Below are 22,500 nucleotides of genomic sequence, written 5' to 3' on the forward strand. Positions count from 1 at the left end.
TCTGTTTGTTTGTCTGTTTGTTTGTCTGTTTGTTTGTCTGTCAGTTTGTCTGTTTGTTTGTTTGTCTGTCTGTTGTCTCTGTTTGTCTGTCTGTTGTCTGTTTGTTTGTTTGTCTGTTTGTTTGTTTGCCTGTCTGTTTGTATGTTTGTCTGTTTGCTTGTCTGTTTGTTTGTTTGTCTGTTTGTTTGTCTGTTTCTCTGTTGTCTGTCTGTTTGTCTGTTTGTTTTTTGTTTGTCTGTTTGTCTGTCTGTTTGTCTGTTTGTTTGTCTGTCTGTTTGTATGTCTGTTTGTTTGGTCTGTCTGTTTGTCTGTCTATTTGTATGTCTGTTTGTTTGTCTGTTTGTTAGTCTGTTTGTTTGTTTGTCTGTCTGTTGTCTCTGTTTGTCTGTCTGTTTGTTTGTCTGTCTGTTTGCCTGTCTGTTTGTTTGTTTGTCTGTTTGTCTGTTTGCCTGTCTGTTTGTATGTTTGTCTGTTTGTTTGTTTGTTTGTTTGTCTGTATGTTTGTTTGTTTGTTTGTTTGTCTGTTTGTTTGTTTGTCTGTTTGTTTGTCTGTTTGTTTGTCTGTTTGTTTGTTTGTCTGTCTGTCTGTCTGTTTGTTTGTCTTTCTGTTGTCTGTCTGTTTGTCTGTCTGTTTGTCTGTCTGTTTGCCTGTTTGTCTGTCTGTTTGCTATTTATTTTATATATCGTGGATTTAGGCTGCTAATGCTATGCTCAACGGACTAAAATCAATTGATGGCGACCCAATGGCTGGACCCCTTGGGTTTAGTTTTGCATCATCTCAGGTGATGTCTCGGAAAACGAGTACAGTGAAATATCAACTGGATGTGATTGACCACACGGATGGAAATGAAGCCTGTAAGTCTAATTTTATTTGACTCAACAGTGTGCAACTGTGCAAGTTATTAATATCAATGATTTTTGTTGTGTGTTGTACAACGTACATGTAGCTTTCTTAACAGTCAATCTAATATTCATACGTTGTGAACAATACATATATTGACCTTGAAGAAAATTTTAAATTAAGTAATTACTTAATTAATTTTAAATTAATTTTAAATTAATTAATTTTGGTAATGACTAGAATCACGTTCTTGTATCATCATGTTGTGTACTAATAGGTGTTTCATTTGCTAGTTAGTGTTGAAGAAATCGATAACGAAGAGAAGACTGACGATTCAGTTTTGCCAGAAATTCAAGTTTTAGATGACAACGAAGAGACAATCACCAGAAATGAACGAGTCGAAGCTCAAGATGTTGATATCAATGAAACTGTTGCTCAAACATCAGGAAACGTGAAAGAACCAGTTGGGAGTGTCGAGTTATTGGTGGCTCGTGGTAGTCATGATGTAGAGACGTTGTCACCGGGTGATGTCGAAGTCGAGATGACGGACAAGGAAGTGCAGAGTATCGAGAATGACACGAAATTAGGGAAACCGTTATGGACGGGACTTGAATATGAGACGGTTGTTTGATGCTTTCATCATTTCATAGTTGGATGTTTCATTGGGAAAGACTTGAATTATCTTTAATTAATTGATTTATTTTATTGTCACACAGTATGTGCCTTTGGAGTCCCAACATTTTTTGGTTGCAGGCATATCAGTTTTGTCAAAAATCAATAATTATTATTGATTAAGTTTGTTTAGCCTAAGCAGTGAGCCACCAACATAATTGATTTTAATACAATACATTTAAAAATTAACGCATTGATTCAATATTTATTATTTTAATTACAAAATACTAAATATCGCACACAATGGTCTGGTCGTCGAGGTCATCGTGGTTATGCGCAATGCGCATGTGTGGAACTACCATGGCGTTACATCGTATAGACGAGATCTCGACGTTGGACGTCAAGTGAACCACTCTAAAAAGGTCAGTTTATTACGCTTCAGTTGAAAACCTCGTCGCATCTCTTATTTTCCAATCTTCTGTTGTAATCTCGACTTGGTGTGTCATATGAATGAATGAACGTTGTGAGACGTAGTTTTTGCGTGGACTACAAGATCGATAGGTAAAACAAACGTCTGACGTGCTCGTTAGCTTCGAGACATCGCAACCATTCTGGCCACGCCCACTTTTGGTTCTAATGTTGCCACATCTGGAGTGTATAGTGTAAGGGTGACAACATAGTGTGTGTGTGTGATAAACACAATATGGACAACAATTTAGCGCTGTCAGTGTAATGAGGACAGGAGACCTTCACGTCAGTAGAGGAAAACGTTTAAGTGTATTGGTGGTATGCATGGTGGTATGCATGTAGCAAATGTACATATTGTTGTAGGTGCATTCCATGCTGCTCTTGTTGTATACACAACCCTGATAACGACTAACTGATAGCAGACAGATAATAATTTTTATACTAATTAATTAAGTTTTTACTTGTAAATTAATATTAATTTTTACAAATTAACTAGTTAATTAAATAAATATTAATTAATTATAAATAATAAAAGAGATTTTTTCAGTAAAATGACGCTTTATATACAAGAATGATTTTAGATAGTCTTCTCTGTTGAGGCTAAGGTATAGGATAATGCTACATGTTTTTGTCAATACCTTGCCAATTAATTAAAACAATATTTAATTTTTTATTATTTTTGATATTAATTAAGTTAGGTGTAATATTTTTGTTTTGTAGCAGCTGCTAGAACAAGTGATTGTACTCTCTGTAAGGTTGAGTACTGTAGTGTAGGATGGCTGAAAGGCTGGATGATGGCAGTGGAGATGAATATGATTATGGACTGAGACAAGTGACTGCTGGTGTTGTGCTTTTGTATCGTAACTGTGCTATGGTATGTGTTGACTTGTAGTGGGGATATTTGAACAAGAAGAACTGTTTAGATGGTGGGAAGAGGGCAAAGGTGCAGATGATTGTGTGTGTGTGTGTGTGTGTGTGTGTGTGTGTGTGTGTTGTGTGTGTGTGTGTGTGTGTGTGTGTGTGTGTGTGTCTGTGTGTGTGTCTGTGTGTGTGTTGTGTGTGTGTCTGTGTGTCTGTGTGTGTGTGTGCGTGTGTGTGTGTGTGTTGTGTGTGCGTGTGCGTGTGTGTGTGTGTGTGTGTGTGTGTATGTGTGTGTGTCTGTGTGTGTGTGTGTGTGTGTGTGTGTGTGTGTGTGTGTGTGTGTGTCTGTGTCTGTGTGTGTGTGTGTGTGTGTGTGTGTGTGTGTGTTTGTGTGTGTTGCAATTGATGTGAGTTGTTTTGCCAAAATAGAACAGTCGCTGGCAGACATTCTGGACAGAGCTTTGTGGAAACACGTTGAGATTTTTTAGGGATGATTCTATCATTGGACAGAGTACTAAGAAATTGCCGCCTCGAACCCTTGTGGAGAGCAGCACAGCTGTGAGAAGCATATATGTGTCTCTGTGTTTGCTCATCTATACATCCTTGTGTTGATAGCTGTTTGTTCATTTGTTTGTTTATGTAAGGATTTGTCTGTCTGTCTGTTTGTATGTCTGTCTGTCTGTCTGTCTGTCTGTCTATCTGTCTGTCTGTCTGTTTGTCTGTCTGTCAATACATATATTTCTTATACAAGACATTATTACAGTCTATGCTAAAAATCAGCAAGTTCTAAGAGAACTAGGACCCAAGAAGTCCCTAAGTATAACTAAGAGTCAAACAGTTGACAATAAGCTAACAGAGTTACTAATGGCACCAACTGAGTCACCACTATACTGGACTCTGCTCATCTTCTGCAGTAACACTCTTGCATTGCACTGCTGCATCACAATTAAGAATCGCGTCCTCCGGCAGTTCTTGAACTCGTCCTGTCTGCACTCAGTTGTCCATGTTGCTGTTGATGAGAGCTGGTTGAGATATTTTTGGGCCTCTTGTCCTCACCGACCAAAGTGCACCATCACCAGAGGAATGAAATTCAATGTAGTTCCACAAGGACGTGTCTTTTGGTGTATTTTGTAATTTTCCAGCATTTCTCTTTGAGTTGCTGCTGTCCCATTTTCTAGGGCTGCCTTTGGAAGAGCGTCAAGTGCCCATGGATGTGCCAAAGAGATGTCTAACTCCACTTCTTTACTGAAGTCAAGATCCACTACATATATGTCAGGTCTGCTGTCACAATCCAGAAAACGGTGTTTTGGTTCAATCTTGTGAACAACATGCAGCTAGCTGAGGCACTCAGACCATATTTGAACTATTGTGTTGTGAGTCCAGACAGGCCCTCCGTCATACTTACATGTGATGAGGTGGTACCCATCCCCATCAAGTGGCTTCCTGCTGTCACATTTGACGATCCATTTGGCAATTGGCATGTTGATACCCAGCCTCATGTAAGCCGACAACTGAAATTGTTTCGGTTCTAGTGCGAAGTTACATGAACTAGGTATGGCCTGTAGCTAAGCTCCTGAACCTTTCCTTTGGAGGGATCTGAGACAAGCTGCTTTTCTGACACTAGCAGTAGTGTCTATTCTTGATTGAATTTCTGACTTGACTGACTGACTTGTTAACTTCTGCTGTGATGGCAATGCCTGCTGCAAAGAGTAGCCAACAGTGCCCATATCTGACGCTGATGTAGTCAGTATATCTATTAGACTATTAGTTTCAAGGAACTGTTTCTGTAACCACACAATAGATCGAGCCCATGATGACACATAGGCAAAGTGCATAATTGATTGTAAAGAGGTCATCCCAAAACCTCCGTATTTGATTGGCAGTACAACCTGATCCCATTGGCTTGATGTTATACTGTTACAGCATAGCAGACTGCAGAAAGTTTTCTTAGTCAAGCCATCGTGTATTGAAGCTGCATGAGATAAACTGCTTGGTCGTATTGATCGAGCTAAATGGTCAAGACGTCCTACATGACAGTTGTCTTAGTAGAAGCATGAAACTCTACAGATCAGTAAAACCAATCAGTTTGTCACACAGATCTTTTCCCCTCTATATATCTGTCTGTCTGTTTGTCTGTCTGTCTGTCTGTTTGTTTGTCTGTTTGTCTATTTGTATGTATGTATGTATCTGTATGTATATATGTATGTATGTATGTGTGTCTGTCTGTCTGTTTGTCTGTTTGTCTGTCTGTGTATCTGTACGTATGTATGTTCTGTGTATGTATATATGTATCTTTGTATGTCTGTCTGTTTGTCTCAGTTCATTTCTGTTTGTGTGCCTGTCAGTTGTTTATTAACATTAACTATAGCAATGACTTTTCTTGTTTGTTTCTTTGTATCATTTGCTTACACACTGTTAGCTGTGCATGTATATATTCATTATACATAATTAGTCTTTGGTTGCTTCAGTAGTTTTGTGCAGTAGAATTATTCTTAGTGGGCAAGAGGTACAGCAACACTCATGTATTGAAAAGAGCAACATTTTAGTTAGTTTGTGCATCTGTTTGTCTTTGTCTGTTTAGTTTATTTGTTACTAGCTACAATGCCCGGCTTTGCCCGGGTGCATTCAATTGTGAGGAATTACCATGAAAGTATCTTAAAAGTAAAAAAACACTAGTGCAAAGCAAAGCACAGGGCACCGGCTACCGCGAAGAGCACCAGTTGCTTTTCGAAAGTAGAGAAAGTCATGTGCTAAAGCAGGAGCAGAAAGGGACAGCGGTTTGTTAGCAATTACATTTTATTATATTTATAGCAATGTAGTATGAAAACTAAAGCAACTATATATATATATATATATATATATATATATATATATATATATATATATATATATATATATATATATATATATATATATATTACGTACATGTATTTATCTTTTATGTCTATTTAGAAGCTGAAACTGGCTGGATTTAGAACACTAAACAATTTGGTTGTGAAGTTGGACTATGCTCATGAAGTGACATTTGCTTATTTTTCTGTGTTGATGTGATGCTTTATTTTGTGTGTTTGTGTAACAGCGCGATCATGTGTTTGAACTCAGTTTAGGTGATGGAAGTGTATTGTTGTTCCAGGCACCATCTGAATCTTCTATGTTGAAATGGTACACATTAAACGTTATATTGTAATTGTCTGTCTGTCTGTCTGTCTGTCTGTCTGTCTGTCTGTCTGTCTGTCTGTCTTTCTGTCTGTCTGTCTCTGTATGTGTGTGTGTGTGTGTGTGTGTGTGTGTGTGTGTGTGTGTGTGTGTGTGTGTGTGTGTGTGTGTGTGTGTGTGTGTGTGTGTGTGTGTGTGTATGTCTGTATGTCTGTCTGGCTGTCTGTCTCTGTCTCTCTGTTTGTTCTTTCAACCTCTTGTTTACAAGTAATCTATTTAGTTATTATCTCACAAAGCCAACCAGCATGTTCATCTTGTGTATCGTAGGGTTGCTGTTCTTAACGATGTCAGTGAAGCTGCAGGCATTGAATCAGATGGAGCAATTGAGGACGGTGCGACTGCCTCTTAACGCCACACAATCAACATAGTAAATCCAATTCTTTTGTATAGTGACGGCAATAATCTTGAAACAACTGGAGCTTGAAAATCGACGAAGACGAATGTAAGTTGTTCTGTCTACTTTTGTGATGGAAGGAATCATTTGATGTGTACGTGTATATATGTAGCACTGGAAAGAAGGCGTCTCAAGTGTCTTTTTACGAAGGCAAGTTGTGTTCAGTGATTAGAATTACTGTTTAGCTTTATTTCTATTGTGTACATCGATTGGTTGCTTGTATTGGTCAACGTCTCTGCAGCATGTTGTAGTTGTCTGTCTCTTGTCTGTTTGCCACTACGAAATAACAGACTGTTAGTGTTGTGTTATTGTGGAGGAAATTGATTGGCCAGTGTGCTGTTTGACTTCCTTGCTGATGATGCTGATGTGATTGTATGATTAAGAAACATTCGGATATTGCTTTTACTGCTGCTTCTCGTGGTCTTGATGACTTGGAAAATGTCGAGATACTATCAGTAGTGAGGGGTTGAACAGATAAATATTGATATCAATTAATTAAGATTTGGTAACACGTGATGTCTGGTCTGTCAAATTATTTTGTTTCTATAGATGATGCTCATGATGCAGTTGATTTTGACGCTGTGAATGATCCTCGGCTTCAGTGTCTGTATCAACAGCTTCGTCAACGGGAAGAAGTTTTGAAGCAATTGGAAGAGGAAGAAAAGGCTTTTCTTGATGAGGAGCGTAGCATTATGGGACCGAAAGGTGTGGTTTCTGTATTACGTGCCTATAGCTGTTACACATGTGCATTGAGTCAGACTGGCATTACATTATGTGACACTATTCTGAGGTAATCAATGTTGTTTAACATTTGGGACACATTCTGTCACACACACACACACACACACACACACACACACACACACACACACACACACACACACACACACACACACACACTCTCACACACACACACACACACACACACACACTGACACACACACACACACACACACACAACACACACACACACACACACACACACACACACACACACACACACACACACTGACACACACACACACGCGCGCGTGTGCGTACACATGCATATGCATGCAGTTTACAATTGGCTGTTTGACCATTTCCGGGTTACCATGTGACCAAACACAAATACTACTCTGTGATTGGATAATTTCTATACACTGATAGCTTATAACTGAATTATCTATGTTGCTGTTGGCATCCACTAGTCAACACCAAATTTGTTCTATTAGTACAACAAATTAAATGTACTCCTTAATTAGTAGTAAAATATTTGTTTTGTTTAAGAGTTTGCAAGAGTTCACTACATAGCCACAGCAAGCAAGAAGTATTATCTCATTCCGGGTTATCAACAGTCTCTCATAAAGCCCGGAACCAAGTTGACTATCTTTGGTCAACTACCTAATGGCCGGTGGAGATGCCGAGCTGAAAGAGAAGGATTTGCGGACGTTTACTGTGATTCGGATGGACAACCTGGCTTGACCATTACAATCAGTGATGATCCGAACGCCGAGTATTCGCTGTTGAATGAATTTAATAGACTGAGTATAGTTTCTGAACCGGGAATATGCACTGGTGCTCCTCTGTTTAAGAAGCAACCACTTTGCCTCACTAAATCAAACAGCGTACCGTCATTTTCAAGTGACGTGTTGAAAAGGGCGTCAGGTAAGATGTGACGTTGATTACATCAAAGTGTATCAATTTTATTGTTATTTATGTATGTAATAATGGTACACCTGTGTGTGCATTTGTTTGCTTGTTGGTTTGCGTATTGTGAAGAGTTGTATTTTGTGAGTAGTTATGTAACAGTGTAAGTGATATATTACATGTTTTAATTTGTTGTGTAGTTTTATCTTTCTCTTGTTATGTAAGCTGCTTTACTTACTTGCTTTTTTTCCAGAAATTACTCGTAGGTCAGTAGACAGCTCAAAGGATTTGTTAAATGAGACAACAGCAACACCTTCGGTAATTATTGCTAATGCAAGTGATGGTATGGATTCTGTGTTTGATGAAGCTCTCACTACTAACATGAAACTGGACACAAACGCAGACAGTAAAGTGATGGATAGCATGTCACCAGAACAGCAAGAATGTGATAATCGTAAAGCTACACTCACGCCACAGGTGTCGTTAACTGACGAAGAGTTGATCAGGAAAACTACTCTCAGTTCAAAGAGACTGAGTGCTGTTGACATCGGTAAAATGTTTTCTGGTCTTGACGTCACGTTGGCACAGAATGACAGTACATGTGGATCTGGTTTAGCTAGTAGTCCATATGATAGGCTGAGTATGAATGCATCTGGTTCATCTGGTTCTGATAAAATAGGCAATGTACGCAGTGATGTCCAAGTGCTTGCAATGCAAGGACTTTTTACAGTAAAAGAAAAGAAGAAGGAAGAGCCAGCGATAGTAACTGAAACGACAGAAGTGGTGTCAGAGGAAAGCCAGTTGTCAATTGAGCAGTCCGTAGCAGAGAAAAGTGTTCAACCTGTTGAGCAAGATGACAGGAGAGGATACACAGCTACATATACAATCTACCAATCTGTTACAAGGAAGACGTTCCCTCTCATTGGAAGTGTACCAACCAGTCTTCTCTGGGAGCTCCAGAAGGCTGCAGAATCGAGTTCTCCTCCTCCGTCAGAGGACCCAGAATCATTGTCTGACTTGTCACCAGCTCCTTCTCCCATTACATCTCCTCTTATACAAAAATCCGGTCGCAAACAGACTGGATTGAAGCTCTTTTCATCTCTTAAATTAGGCGTTGACAGACATAAACAGCATCTGCCTAGTTCTTTTGGTTCCAGGTCACCATCAAGTCTTAAAAGATTTTTTTCTCGGTCACCAAAAGTCAACAGAAAATCAGATATGTCATCTTCTTTACCATTGATAAGTTGGAGAGGTGATCGTTCATCAACGTTACCTCCTCATGTAGATACCATGATTGGGACAAAGGAAAGTCGATCTTCGTCTCCTGCTATTTCTCGTCATTCATATGCTGGAAATGATAGACGTTCTCAAACTTTGTCATCTGTGTCATCTCAATACAGTGATTCATCTCGCTACTCTTGGTCTCCTGGTACAACACGTCGTTCTGCATCACCTACAATAGTTCGTAGTGACAGAAGAGGTTCTAGCAAATCTCACTCTTTAAGAAGGCAAAATTCAGATTCTACACTTGATATTGAGAGTGAAGAGAGGAAGTCTCCTCTTCTTATTCGAAGACACACATCTGAGATCAACAGAAGAGGATTTGAAATACGACGGAAGATAAGATCAAAAGGAATCAGTCTTATTGTTGGATCATCATCATCATCATCTTCAGAAGGTGGGCAACACAGTTATCTTACCTCTTATGATATGCATTCATCCAATTTAGTAACTTACTAATAGCCCATGGTTTAATGGTGTTAATTGGCATCCATTTTTGTTAGATGAAGTTTCTGATGATCATTCATCTAACACACATATGATGCAGTCACGAGAGAAGCCACTTGTTGATCAATTTGGAATTTTTAAGAACCAAGCAGACAGAAGGACTGCTCGTCCAAGAGCTGTGCAGTAAGAAATCAATCAGTTACATTTGCCAATTTTCTTGTCTATTTACTGCTTATCATTTACAGCACAATGACACGCATTGACAAGGAAAGGGTGATGAACTTTCCTGTTATGCAAAGCATTCAGGAGAAGAGGGAAGCAATAATGGCTTCTCTTCAGAGACAAACAACAGACACTAGTGCAGATGATGCTATGGTGGATGATGCAACCAGAGATGAACCATTAACCCCTTTATCGAGTGATGGTTCATCAACACCAACAAAGAAATTGAGAAGGTACCAATAACTCACTGTGACACAACTTGAGCATTTGATGGGTCAAGTAAAGTGAAGTGGATGTTGTGTGTGCAGCTTCTTTGGCAGTTTAACATCGAAAATGAAAGATAGAAAGGACAAGGCAAATCTGACAAAACCACGTGCACAAACTCTTCCACGTGAATGGACATCATCAAGGTTTGTGTCAGGTTTTTACCATAAATTTGTCTGTTTGTCTGTTTGTCCATGTATGTATTTGTTGTGTGTGTGTGTGTGTGTGTGTGTGTGTGTGTGTGTGTGTGTGTGTGCATGCGTGCGCACGTGCGTGTGTGTAGCCTGATTGTCATCTGTTGTGTTTGTTTGTTGTTTTATTTACTGTGAGTCAGCTGCAGTCATGCATCAAATCTGTGTGGTTACATAATTGTGAGTGTATGTGTATTTTCAGCAGCAGATCACCAACTCCAGATGTTGCGTCTCCTCCTCCTGTTGTAAATCCTCCAATGAACTCAAGACGGACTGTGTTATTAGAAGAAAGTGATGGAAGTTATGGGTTCAAACTTGAAGTGTGTTTTTGTGTTTCCATCTCTCTGCAGGCAAATAATAGCATGATTTTTTTATCACTAGACATACAGGTGGCTTTCAGCTTCTGGCGAACAGAAAAGGCAGACGTTTGTTGTTGGTGTTGATGAAGACATGCCAGCATATTTGAATGGCTTGAAAGTAGGGGACGCCTTCTTAGAAGTCAATGGAGAAAGCATAGAGAATTTGGATCACAGTGAAGTTGTTGGAAAGCTGAAGGCTGCCAGTGGACCAATACGGTGAGAGGAACGTAGAGAATACCAAACCAGCTGGTGGGGAAGTGGGCAACAGTGTAGGTGGACAGTCAGTGGAGAGTTGGACTAACAGGCGGGCGGATGGGTGGATGGGCAGGTGGGTGGATGGGCAGATGGGTGGATGGGCAGATGGGTGGATGGGCAGGGAAGCAGGTGGGCAAATCAAAGCAGCAGATGACTAGACAAGCACGAGGTAGATAGACATGACAGACAAGGTTACAGACGATTGATGCTCTGATAACTGCTGTGCGATGATATAAAGGAAGCAGACGTGTCACTCAGTGAAACTGTGTTGTCAACATTGTCTGTCTTGCAGGGTTGCTGTCATGTTTATTGACGGTGTGAAACGTAGTCGGTTGCAACAACAACTAAATGGCTTGAAAGTGTGTTGGCTGTATGTAATAATTGATATTGATGATAATTGCGTGTTTACCTATAGAAGAAACTGAAGCAGAAGCAGAAAGAGCTGTGGGTATTATTTCAACGAGAAGCGATCTTGACTGGCAGTGAGACAATTTTTCACACACACACACACACACACACACACACACACACACACACACACACACACACACCTCCTCCTCCTCCTCCTCCTCCTCCTCTTCTGTTGCTTCCGTCTAAACGGACACGCTACCCCTTCAGTGGGGACAAAGACAAAGTCATAAGAAAGTTTTCCCATGAATATTGTTGCATTTGTGTATTACATAGCCTCCTTTGCTCTGAAAGTACTTCTTACATGTCTGACATTCAATGGCTCCTTTTTGCTCATGTATAGGTTTTTCTCTTTCAGCAATGCATTTGTGTTTCTTCAAGTCACTAATGTGTCTGAAACCTCTGTGGCATTCAGGGCAGACAACGGTTTGTAAATCCATTTTGCCAGATGACACTTGACTAGACTCCAGACAGGCATGGTAATGGTCTCTCCAGGCAGATCTCGATTTATTTGCTAAGTTATACCAACAGCTTTCTGGAATCTTCAGATCATGTAGGTCTTTCCTAGTTATGTCTTTCCAGCATTTCTTAGGGCCACCTTGTGGACGTTTTCTGATAACCACCCAAAGAAGCACATCTTGGGAATTCAATGGTTGGGCATTTGAGCCAAATGCCCTAACCATTGCATACGTTGTCTTATAAGTTTGATGTTTATAGTGTCAGGATCTCCCCATTTTTGTCTTACACACACACACACACACACACACACACACACACACACACACACACACACACACACACACACACACACACACACACTCACATACACACACACACACACACACACACACACACACACACACACACACACACACACACACACGAGTAAAATTCTGTGTTTTCTTGTAGACGTTGATTCCGACGAAGACGAGAGTGAGTCTGAAGATGTCGAAGGGCAATGACATGAGATACATTGCATTCCAGGTTTTGATCATATATGTAGTGCTAATTAGGCAATTAATTATTTGTAAATTGTAGTAACCGATTTATATGCTTTCAATATGTGCTTTGGACTTATATATATATATATATGTACTGACTTTGATGATATGACTGCTGTTGATATCAATAACGCTGGATGCATTTTTAAGTTACTGGTAGAATTTTTAAACAGTGTAAGAGTTTGTGATACTCAGCATCTGGAATGTTGACAATCAAAAGTTAATTTTAATGTTGAATAATGATTGCAGTGTGTGGATACATTACTAGCACTTAGTGTACGCTGGGCGCTATTTGAAAACGTAGCGTTTTGTGCAAAAATGTGCGTCGACGCGCGTAAAACGGTAAAACAGAATGTTTTAGTTGGTGTCTAAGTACATGCGTTAGCAGTTTTCAATAGAAGAAAAACAAGAAGGTAGGCACAGCCGGGAGGTTTATAGAGTACGCATGCTCAGTGCTGACTCATCAAAATGGCGGCTAACAGTCGAAGTCCTATGGAGTCTTCTGCTCTACAGTTGGGCACGATTAGCAGCTCTACTGAAACAGACAACGGTCAAACATCGAAACGTCGACGATTAGAAACGGCAAAGGATAGAACAGACGTTGCGGTGCTGCGTGAGCGCGATGATGTCATCGATGATGTCATCGACCAAGACCCGGATGCTGAATTGCCGGAAGCCGACTCCCCGGATACAGACTCCCCGGATACAGACTCTCCGGATGCTCCTGGTCCGTTAGGTTGGGTGCAAAGGCAGGTGATGTCTGGTGCTAATCCCAGAGACGTTCTGTCACGTTTGATACCAACTAGTGTGTACATTCCACCCGATATTGACGACTTTACTCTGTGGAAGCTGGTGGTTCAGATTCTAAGTAAACCGTCGCGAAACAAACTCCCGGATATTAACACAATTGATGACGTTATAAATCTGTTACAAACTTGCTCTAAAATAATGGTGATCACTGGTGCAGGAGTTTCGGTTTCATGTGGGATTCCAGATTTTCGATCTCAACATGGAATTTACGCTCGTCTGGCTGTTGATTTTCCTGATTTGCCAAATTCACAAGTGATGTTTGATATCAATTTTTTTCGGAAGAATCCGCTGCCGTTTTTTAAGTTTGCGAAAGAAATCTATCCGGGTCAGTTCCAGCCTTCGTTGACTCACAGATTTATTGCATTGCTAGAGTCACGTGACCAATTGCTTCGGACGTACACTCAGAATATTGACACTCTAGAACAGGAAGCCGGTCTCACTCGTGTTGTTCAGTGCCATGGCTCGTTTGCCACAGCATCTTGTACTAATTGTAAATATCAAGTCGATTGTGAAGCCATTCGATTAGACATAATGAATCAAGTTGTGCCTAAGTGTCCTCGTTGCTCAGCCGATAGCTCGGATGCGTTTGCAGTCATGAAGCCTGACATTGTGTTCTTTGGTGAAGGATTACCTGATGCCTTTTATGACACGTTGAAGAGTGACAAAGATGTTGTTGATCTCCTCATTGTCATCGGGTCGTCAATGAAGGTTCAACCTGTTGCGATGATTCCAAACATGCTGCCTGCTAAAGTTCCTCAATTACTAATCAACAGAGAGCCGCTACCACATCTAAACTTCGATGTTGAGCTACTTGGAAATTGTGACGACATTGTGGAGCATTTGCTTTCCCGTCTTGGTGATGGTTGGAAACATATAGTAGACAAATGTAAAGTAACTGACAAAACACAATGCATGGAAGAACTAAGAACAGGCAGTCAGACATGTGATATGTATGCGGATAATGTAGATGCCAAGGACAGTTTAGTAAGTAAAAAACCATTGGTAACACATGCAATTGGTGAGACATTAAAGAAAGGTGGAGTGAGGCCGGACGCAGATAGATGTCAATCAGATGAGAGTGATATATGTAGAAATGGTGTGGATTCTGTTGCGGAGAACGAGCAGTCAGGAGAGAGGTCTTCTGGCATACGAAGTCCAAGTGAAACAAACAAAGACGAGAACACCAACGTGGACACACATGCAGCTATCACGAATGGCCAGACAACAGACAAGAACAACACTTGTGGTTCAAAACCGATTGCATCGTTTGAAGATTTGTTAGCGGATGCGATGACAAGAGGAGAACCGTACGTTTACGTTTCTCCTAGTTGCTATTTATTTCGTGGAGCTGATTTAACATCAATCTCTCATGACGAGACAAGCAGTGATGACGACAGTGATGATTCTGGAGATGAAGTTGAGAGTGAGAACAGAGAGAGTTGTGCACTTGAAGATGTTCAGGGACTGTCAGAGGATTGAATTAGTTGCTGAGTGGTTTTACATGTTGCAGATTGTACAAGGCCGTGCAGCTTCGATTATCACGATTATCACGATTATGTATTGTATTGTATTTGGTGACGTTAATTAATAATTATTTGACACGTTTACCTTTTGTTTGTTTGCTATTTATTACAAGTTGTAGAGGATGGCTTGGGTAATTCTGGTTAGTTTTTCTTTGTGTTGTACTGGAGTAGTCAACATCTCATATCAATAAAATCTGATTATACGGGATGTTTATAGATAACATCCGGGTATTTAATTATTTAAATTTTATTTAACTATTAATGTTACCGACTGATGCGTAGCATACCATTAGCGCTAATCGCTATTGCTTTTGCTTTGGGATTTAGCACTAACAGATTAAATTAATTTTGTGTGTTATCCGGGATTTGATGCTAACATCCGGGAACATTCCAATATGAAGGTCTTCAGTCGATGCGAGAGAGAATTCATTCTCAGAGCCATTAGAGAGGGTCAGAGATTAGACGGCCGTAAAACGTACGACTACAGAGACATCAAAGTACAGTTTGGCGTAGAGAGGGGCCACGTCGAGGTGCACTTGGGGTCGACCCGAGTGTTGGCGCAAGTTTCTTGCCAAACCGCGAAGCCACAACCCAACAGACCATCAGAAGGACAATTGTTTGTGAACGTCGAGTTGTCTCCAATGGCCAGTCCATCATTCGAACCAGGACGGCTCTCCGAACAAACAGTTGAAATCAACCGGCTATTGGAACGTGTTCTGAGGGAGTCACGAGCTGTCGACACGGAGTCTCTTTGTATAGTAGCAGGAAAACTAGTCTGGACGATTAGAGTCGACATCCACGCACTCGATGATTGTGGAGATCTAATCGGCTGTGCCTCTATTGCAGCCATAATTGCGTTGGTTCATTTTCGGCGGCCTGACGTGTCTGTGTCGGGTGAAGATGTTACAATACATTCCCCGGATGAGAGGAATCCTGTGCCGCTCAGTGTGCATCACAAACCGATTTGTGTGTTGTTTGCGTTTTTCGATAATGGTGCCTATCTGTTGTGCGATCCAGGATACAAGGAAGAGGCGGTTATGGATGGTCATGTTGTAGTGGCAATGAACAAGCATCGGGAGCTGTGTTGTATGCAGTTGGGTGGGGGCGTGGCACTTTTACCAGATCAGATACTTCGATGTACGAGTATTGCTAGTGTGAAGGTTAGGGAGATAATGGACGTGATGGAAGCAGCTCTGTTAAGAGATGAGCGAGTGAGGAGAGGAGAGACAGTTTGTATGGAAACGGATGACGTCGAGCTTATTACAAAGTCTAAAATTGATCCAGTTAGTATTGATACCGTTGATGAATCAGTTGTGGTACGACCAGGTGTAATAACGGATAATGGATGTGATGAGAAACGAGTGATTGTGTTGGGAAATGGAACGGCAGCAATAGGACAAGGAGGAGAAAGCCAGTGGGACATTGAAGACGACGGTGATGGTGATGTCTGTTATGAAACTGAGGAAAAGGAGATTACCGAAAGAATAGCAAAGAAAGAAAATGCGAAGAAGGTGATCTCCACTGTTGATGCTCATCATGAGAGTGTAAGTGAGGAGGAGGATGTTGTCATGTTGACTGGTGAAGATATTAGTGGTAGGAAAGCTGTGGTTAACGAGAAGACAGACGGAACAATTGACTTGACTTTTGCTTTGAAAAAGAAGAAAGATAGACAAGCAAAGAAAGCGAAACGACATAAACAAAAGGCAGGAAATCTGACGAGCAAAAAGTAAGGGGCACACAAATTTATAGAATCAGTAAACGTTATATTCGGCTTTCTCTGTCTGGTCACTTATTATTTGGTGCGTATTTTTAATAAATGTCACTATACTCTGTACTGTCTGCATCTACTGTATACGTAAAGGAAAGTGCTCTATGAGTGCAGCCATTTTGGTCACACCCAAGGAGAACAAGTTATCCGGGATTTTGTGTTTTCTCTGCCCAATATATGGCAGTGTGTTCCACTTAATTTCTATTTGCCAGAGGAAAGAACGGGCTAATCAGCTGGTATACGTATAAAGTTAAAGTAACTGAAGTGTGTATCATCTAGCAGGCAGTCATGTAATAGCATGCGACAAGAAATCTCTCTAGCTTGTAATAATTATAGTAAATCAGCTGTCAAAGCACTAACAGTTACATGGAGATTTCGCATGTGATTCCTGCTGTTGTTTAAAGGGGGTAACCAGACACGTGTTTTCTTGCATAACATTCATAAGCCCAGTGTCCTAAGCGACCACAACGATAGCAGGAATCATCGTCATCGTCGTCATCATCATCATCAGAATCAGAATAATCAGAGTCGTCATCTTGCAGTTGCTGTCCTTGAGCATCAGTCATTGCATAGCAGTTATGGACCATGTGACCAGGACGGCCACAACGAAAGTAATGCAGAGCATGTCGTTGAATATGACCTCCTGTTGCTACTGCTACTGCTGCTTGTACCTTTGCCGCTGCTGCTTCTACTTCAGCTGCTGCAGCTTCTGCTTTCGCTGCTGCTGCCTCTGCTGCTGCTTCTACTTTTGCTGCTGCTGCTTCTGCTTTTGCTGCTGCTGCTTCTACTTCTGCCACTGCTGCTGCTACATCTGCCGCTGCTTCTACTTCTGCTGCTGCTGCTTCTACTTCTCCTGCTTCTACCTCTGCTGGTGCTGCTGCTGGTGCTGCTGCTGGTGCTGCTGCTGCATTTGGACATACAATAGCAGCATGGCCTGGCTGGTGGCACACAAAGCATCGATTATTGATTCGGTCAAGATGTCTCTGAATCTCAGCTTTTGTAGCAGCATTGATCTCCACTGCACACCACTGTGCTCCTCGCACAAAATCCATACCAAGACTTTCAGTCAGTTTAGTCTCGCGTGACCAGACTCTTTCTCGCCGCCAGACCCTTACCCGCCACGTGACGTCATATACTTTCAGGCGGAAGTATGACCTGAGTAAAGCATTCTGGCTACGCGAGGTTACGTGGCGGTTTTCGTTTACTCCGCCCTTTCTTGCTTATTATAACGCGTGCGTTAGAAGGGTTTGTGAATATATAGTCTGACTAGCTTATTTCAGATGAGATGTATGGATAAATGCTACAACCAGTCTAGTCCAACAATTAACTTTTACTTTGAAAAAGAAGATAGGCAAACATATTTATAGAATTAGTAAACATTGGATTTAGCTTTCTATGTCTAATCACTTTTTATATGGTGTAAAATTTTAATTAATTAATTAATGTTGCTTTTCTTTGTACCTTCTACTTATTGACTGGAAGTACGAAGTGGGCAAGTATTGTGCCTATGCCTGGTGTTTATGGGTGTGGGTGTACATGCATTGTGCTTTTCCTGTTGCATGTTACAGATGCACCACATGAAAGTAATGCATAAGTCAGCATGCCAATGTTATTACAACATGCTACTGCAGTAGACTACTTGCACTGTATGCACATACAAGATATACAAAAAATCAAATGATTGAAATCAGTGACTGCTGCTGTTACAATTCACATCAATTATGATGCTGTCTAGAGTTGGTTACCAAACATATCTCTTTTGGCAAAACAGTCGTTGGCATAGTGACTCGTATGGCCACAACGAAAGCAACAGTGATGAACACCTTGTAGTCGCCGTCCTTCTGCATCAGTACTTGCAAAGCAATCACGCATCACATGACTAGAACGATGACAACGAAAGCAACGTGGAGCACATTGTTGCATAGCACTTGTTGCTGGTGCACGTGGTGCAGCTGCTGGTGGTAGAGCTGCTGCAACAAGACATTGGGCTGCAGAATGGCCAGTCTGGTGGCACTTGTAGCATTGATCATACGTGTGATCAATCTGGGACTGAATGTCAGCTTTCATGGCAGAAGTCATTTCTACTCTAGACCACTGTGCTCCTCGCACAGAATCAATTCCCTTCTGTCGCATTAGCTCTAATGTTGTTTGCAGCTCTGTAGCAGAAGCTGATTGCTCATAGGGGTGACGAGACTTGATCTCGGGCTGACGTATCGGCTTGAAGCGACTAGTGAAAGCAGCTCCTCCATGGCCCTGTCCATCTTGATGTTGTTGCATTCTTGCCTCAAAATTGCATTCCTTTGTTTTGCCAACATAAAATTTGGATTGTTGTAGTGGTAACACATACACCACATACACGTCAGGCTCCATGTCCAACTACTGGTTCAAGTGGTAATTCTATCCCACAAACTCTAGAAAATCCGACTTCCTGCTTGACGTCACCTAGTTTTCCGTGCGAACTCCGCCCTTTTCTGCTAACGCGCGCACTAATGTCTACGCTTCTTTGGGCTCCCAAGAAAGCGTTAGCTACTAAAACTGGATTAATTAACTCAATTAATTAACCAAAATCTATTAATTAAAAATTAAGATAGCACATTATAATTTGCGTTTACTCTAAGGTTTAGACTAGTCTCGTGTGGCCAGACCTTTGGCGTACAACAAGGGGAGCGGTTGGGCTACGTAACTCTCACTACTTGTGATAATCATGTAAAACACATGAAGTTAAAGAAGTCAAAAGCACCAAATAACAGTCACATCTGGGAGATTTCACATGTGATCCTGCTGTTGTTTAAAGCGGGCAACCAGACACGTCTGTTCTTGCATAACATTCATTAGCCCAGTGGCCTGGACGGCCACAACGAAAGCAGTAATCATCATCAGAATCAGAGGAATCAGAGTTGTCATCTAGCAGTTGCCGTCCTTCAACATCAGTCGTTGCATAGCAGTTACGAACCATGTGACCAGGACGGCCACAACGAAAGCAGCAATCATCTTGCAGTCGCTGTCCTGGAGCATCAGTCATTGCACAATAGTCTCGGACCATGTGACCTGGAGGATTACAACAGAAAGCAATGTTGAGCAGTTTGTTGCCTAATTAAATGGCACACAGAAATGGCACGTAGAAATGGCACATAGACCTAGAAATGACACTTAGAAATGACAATTATTTAGAATGACACATTAGTATGTCACATAAAAATGGCATGTCATTCTAGGTGACATTTCTATGTGTCATAAATAATTTATATGACCTCCTGCTGTTGCTGCCGGTACTGGTACTGGTGCTGGTACTGCTGCTGCTGTTGCTGCTGCGTTTGGACATCTAGTGGCAGCATGGCCTGGTTGGTGGCACACAAAGCATCGATTATTGATTTGGTCAAGTTGTTTCTGAATTTCAGCTTTTGTAGCAGCATCGATCTCCACTGCACACCACTGTGCTCCTCGCACAAAACGAATGCCATACTTTTCCATTAGCTGTAATGTTGTTGTCATCTCTGTGAAACACGCTGTTTGCTCATCAGAGTGATGCGAATCGATCCAGGCTTGACCAATGATGGGTCTGAAGCGACTGGTAAATGCAGCTCCTCGCCCATCTCGATGTTGTTGCATTCTTGTCTCAAAGTTGCGTTTTTTTGTTTGGCCAACATAGAATCTGGATTGTTCTAGTGGTAACACGTACACCACATACTTAGGCCTGTCGGGCTCCATGTCTAGCCGCGTCCCCAGACTCACGTGAGCCTGGCAGTGCCCGGTTCCCGTATAACACTTTTCAGCCTCCCGGGAGGCTGAAAGTGTTATACGGGAACCGGACACTGCCAGGCTCACGTGAGTCTGGGGACGAACCAGACGTGTTTTTTTCTACAGACTTCCTGTTCCTGCTTGCGCTCTACGCGCGCTTTAACTGATTAAATGATAAATTCTATTGGACGCGTTTGTAACTTTTTCGATCGGGACTCCAACTTCTCGAATATCTACAGTAGATCGCAGTTTGCAAAGCGTGCTGTTTGGTTCAGTAGCTGAAACACTCATGCACAACTTACTCATACTTACCAAGCGGACAACGCTTTTCTAGCGTGACGCTGAAGAGGGTTTTCTCGCCATCACGTGTAACATCACGTGACATCGACAGCAGTCGGTGAAGCGTTGTGAACGGCGAAACAGATCCGGCGCCAATACCGCTCGCCTCTCTAACCTTTTAGTTGTGTTCATGTGCGACAGACCAAGTATGAACAGCTGTACATGTTTTTACCACACACCGAAGGGGCCCTGTCGTAAGAACTGGACTCAACTGTAACTTCGCGTTGCAGTTCTTGTCACTTCCATCAGCGCATGCAACCATTGCTTTTTACTGCAAACGTACGTTAGCGCGCGTCTCTGAAATGTTGCGTTAACGCAAATCTCCGAAATGTTAAAAGGGTTGTGCAAAAGGTTAGGTAGCTATGAGTATTTTTCTCATATATATTTTGGCAAGAAACGGCACGCGCTAGTGGGCAGGTGTACAGCTATAGCTAGCTAGAGCACAATGCGTTACTCACTAGTAATGCGTGAACCTCCGTCGAGCGTCGCTTCAAACGAAAGCTACGAAGCAATACTCATTGGGAGTAGCTTCGATAAGGAGTGGAGCAAATCTAGCTTTCCCCCAACCAGTCTCGTGTAGGTATGCAGAGTGTAGCCAAACACCGCGGCTGCCGACTGCTCTTTCTAACGACCGTAGACAGGATAGAAGCCGGTTCTAATTTTTCCAAAGCTATAGTTATAAATTCTGTATGTCTTTGTGTATCGCTTTACGTACATTAGTTAGCTACGGTATCAGTAGTGGCAACGCGCGTTAGCAAGGAAGTCCCGTACATAACGTGCGCACTACTCTTCACGTTTGTGCATACTACGGCAGCAAGATTAGATGCTCGTAGATTTTCAGGTAGCTCTACTTGAAATACAACGTTTCTGTTGTTTCTGATCAAAAATTGACGTCTTTCTAGCTAGATGTTCTCTCATGTCGAACAGCGCGTAGTGATTGGCTGCCCGGACCATTATCCCTTACCGCGTGCGACACAAAGAAGAATAATGCGTCGTGATTGGTCACTCGCTTGCATACCACACATTCCTGAAGCGTGACACCCATATATGGTCATTTTTTGGCGTACATAGTCAGCCAGCCACAGAGATTTGGGACAAATAGAACCCCGTTAGTATACCGCTCCTCGCAAGTCACGTGACTTCTTCAAAGTCCCGTTTCTTTGACTCGTAGCTTTCAATTACCGTGAAGAGCGTGAGAAGGAGGCTAGACACTTTGACTAACCTTCTAGTTAAGTTAACACCAGCGCAATCCAACTGAACAACTATTTTCAATTTTGCGTGGCCAGACCATCCCCGCCTACTATTTAATGCGCTGCGCAGTGGGTTTCCGAGGTTTTACCTTTTACGCATGCTCCGTATGTCAATTGTTGTCTACTATGCCTTTTACAGGAAAGTACAATTCTAGTCTACATACTTTCAAGTAAGAACCTACATGTCTGTTTATTTTCTTGACTTATTGCGCTTTACTTTACTTACCTGATCATCACGTGTTACACCACGTGGGTGTAGTCTTGGCATTCCATGTTCATTTGATCCTCTCTGTGTATAGATGTCGATGGGAAACGTTAGCTGTCGCATTCTGGAAGCGTTATCCTAACCCTATGAGCAAGCATGTTCATTCTGAAGATGTGATCAGTAGGTTAGTGTTGTCACGTGACTTTATGGGTGGTGAGTTTTACACTGTAACAGGTATTATATATTTATTTATTTGTATGGCAGAGAACTGGAGGGAGAAAAGCTCAGAACGAAGCGTTTGCTGTTTAAATCAAATAGATTGCCAAAATTTGGAGAAAGAGTGAGTTGAATGTCTGGTGAGCAATTGACAGACAGACAACCTGACAGACGGAGAGACAGACAGACAGACAGATCGACA

At 41.7% G+C, this 22,500-nt stretch overlaps 8 protein-coding genes across 13 annotated transcripts in view; 5 read left to right on the forward strand and 3 right to left on the reverse strand.

The window, feature by feature from the left end:
* The window catches only part of LOC134194024 (hyccin-like), a 5,413-nt gene extending 3,790 nt beyond the window's left edge, over window positions 1-1,623 (forward strand). The window contains exons 8-9 of one of the 2 annotated variants that reach the window (XM_062662918.1): window positions 696-855; window positions 1,135-1,623. In XM_062662918.1, the coding sequence (XP_062518902.1) occupies window positions 696-855; window positions 1,135-1,472 (498 nt within the window). In that variant the 3' untranslated portion in view covers window positions 1,473-1,623. The remainder of the gene's footprint in view (window positions 1-695; window positions 856-1,134) is intronic. The other variant, XM_062662919.1, reaches the window with a different exon arrangement.
* A 172-nt stretch (window positions 1,624-1,795) lies between these two features.
* On the forward strand, window positions 1,796-12,692 carry LOC134194244 (uncharacterized). Of its 5 annotated transcripts, none has more exons than XM_062663166.1 (20): window positions 1,796-1,875; window positions 2,642-2,753; window positions 2,814-2,864; window positions 3,212-3,340; window positions 5,735-5,800; window positions 5,862-5,944; window positions 6,266-6,330; window positions 6,389-6,440; window positions 6,505-6,542; window positions 6,942-7,097; window positions 7,662-8,039; window positions 8,275-9,699; window positions 9,806-9,932; window positions 9,995-10,204; window positions 10,280-10,381; window positions 10,629-10,746; window positions 10,808-11,001; window positions 11,333-11,399; window positions 11,456-11,522; window positions 12,358-12,692. In XM_062663166.1, the coding sequence occupies exons 2-20, from the start codon at window positions 2,697-2,699 to the stop codon at window positions 12,408-12,410; spliced, it is 3,438 nt and encodes a 1,145-aa protein (XP_062519150.1). In that variant the 5' UTR covers window positions 1,796-1,875; window positions 2,642-2,696; the 3' UTR covers window positions 12,411-12,692. The 5 variants fall into 5 exon arrangements, with proteins under 5 accessions (XP_062519150.1, XP_062519152.1, XP_062519149.1 ...); XM_062663168.1 differs by having other exon boundaries at window positions 1,802-1,875; window positions 2,645-2,753; XM_062663165.1 differs by lacking the exon at window positions 1,796-1,875 and adding an exon at window positions 2,042-2,115.
* Window positions 12,693-12,914: 222 nt separating this feature from the next.
* LOC134194245 (NAD-dependent protein deacetylase sirtuin-1-like) lies at window positions 12,915-15,027 on the forward strand. The gene has a single exon (XM_062663171.1). The coding sequence runs from the start codon at window positions 12,918-12,920 to the stop codon at window positions 14,736-14,738; it is 1,821 nt and encodes a 606-aa protein (XP_062519155.1). The 5' UTR covers window positions 12,915-12,917; the 3' UTR covers window positions 14,739-15,027.
* A 144-nt stretch (window positions 15,028-15,171) lies between these two features.
* Window positions 15,172-16,616, forward strand: LOC134194246 (exosome complex component RRP45-like). Its single transcript, XM_062663172.1, has one exon. The coding sequence runs from the start codon at window positions 15,178-15,180 to the stop codon at window positions 16,510-16,512; it is 1,335 nt and encodes a 444-aa protein (XP_062519156.1). The 5' UTR covers window positions 15,172-15,177; the 3' UTR covers window positions 16,513-16,616.
* Window positions 16,617-16,753: 137 nt separating this feature from the next.
* LOC134194247 (uncharacterized) lies at window positions 16,754-17,665 on the reverse strand. The gene has a single exon (XM_062663173.1). It carries the CDS (start codon window positions 17,600-17,602, stop codon window positions 16,949-16,951), a length of 654 nt encoding a protein of 217 aa, XP_062519157.1. The 5' UTR covers window positions 17,603-17,665; the 3' UTR covers window positions 16,754-16,948.
* Window positions 17,666-18,216: 551 nt separating this feature from the next.
* LOC134194248 (uncharacterized) lies at window positions 18,217-19,014 on the reverse strand. The gene has a single exon (XM_062663174.1). The coding sequence runs from the start codon at window positions 18,918-18,920 to the stop codon at window positions 18,282-18,284; it is 639 nt and encodes a 212-aa protein (XP_062519158.1). The 5' UTR covers window positions 18,921-19,014; the 3' UTR covers window positions 18,217-18,281.
* A 67-nt stretch (window positions 19,015-19,081) lies between these two features.
* Window positions 19,082-20,268, reverse strand: LOC134194130 (DNA-binding protein HEXBP-like). Its single transcript, XM_062663038.1, has 2 exons — window positions 19,802-20,268; window positions 19,082-19,598 (listed from the first exon to the last, which is right to left on the reverse strand). Exons 1-2 carry the CDS (start codon window positions 20,256-20,258, stop codon window positions 19,339-19,341), a joined length of 717 nt encoding a protein of 238 aa, XP_062519022.1. The 5' UTR covers window positions 20,259-20,268; the 3' UTR covers window positions 19,082-19,338.
* Window positions 20,269-21,952: 1,684 nt separating this feature from the next.
* Window positions 21,953-22,500, forward strand: part of LOC134194297 (PRELI domain-containing protein 1, mitochondrial-like) — a 3,352-nt gene continuing 2,804 nt past the window's right edge. The window contains exons 1-3 of the mRNA XM_062663224.1: window positions 21,953-22,047; window positions 22,177-22,266; window positions 22,347-22,422. Coding sequence (XP_062519208.1) covers window positions 22,004-22,047; window positions 22,177-22,266; window positions 22,347-22,422 — 210 coding nt within the window. The 5' untranslated portion in view covers window positions 21,953-22,003. The remainder of the gene's footprint in view (window positions 22,048-22,176; window positions 22,267-22,346; window positions 22,423-22,500) is intronic.

Source organism: Corticium candelabrum, chromosome 18, assembly GCF_963422355.1.
Source record: "Corticium candelabrum chromosome 18, ooCorCand1.1, whole genome shotgun sequence".
In the NCBI taxonomy this organism is placed as follows: domain Eukaryota; kingdom Metazoa; phylum Porifera; class Homoscleromorpha; order Homosclerophorida; family Plakinidae; genus Corticium; species Corticium candelabrum.

What these genes read in the sequence shown, in the direction of transcription:
- LOC134194245 (XM_062663171.1), top strand. Translation starts at nt 12,918, where the DNA reads ATGGCGGCTAACAGTCGAAGTCCTATGGAGTCTTCTGCTCTACAGTTG.
- LOC134194248 (XM_062663174.1), bottom strand. Translation starts at nt 18,920, where the DNA reads ATGGAGCCTGACGTGTATGTGGTGTATGTGTTACCACTACAACAATCC.
- LOC134194130 (XM_062663038.1), bottom strand. Translation starts at nt 20,258, where the DNA reads ATGGAGCCCGACAGGCCTAAGTATGTGGTGTACGTGTTACCACTAGAA. An exon ending in ACCGGCAGCAACAGCAGGAG is followed by an intron (nt 19,599 to 19,801) that starts GTCATATAAATT and finishes GTAATCCTCCAG; the next exon opens with GTCACATGGTCCGAGACTAT.
- LOC134194244 (XM_062663166.1), top strand. Translation starts at nt 2,697, where the DNA reads ATGGCTGAAAGGCTGGATGATGGCAGTGGAGATGAATATGATTATGGA. An exon ending in TTGTGGAGAGCAGCACAGCT is followed by an intron (nt 3,341 to 5,734) that starts GTGAGAAGCATA and finishes ATGTCTATTTAG; the next exon opens with AAGCTGAAACTGGCTGGATT. An exon ending in GCTGCCAGTGGACCAATACG is followed by an intron (nt 11,002 to 11,332) that starts GTGAGAGGAACG and finishes TCTGTCTTGCAG; the next exon opens with GGTTGCTGTCATGTTTATTG.
- LOC134194247 (XM_062663173.1), bottom strand. Translation starts at nt 17,602, where the DNA reads ATGGATTTTGTGCGAGGAGCACAGTGGTGTGCAGTGGAGATCAATGCT.
- LOC134194246 (XM_062663172.1), top strand. Translation starts at nt 15,178, where the DNA reads ATGAAGGTCTTCAGTCGATGCGAGAGAGAATTCATTCTCAGAGCCATT.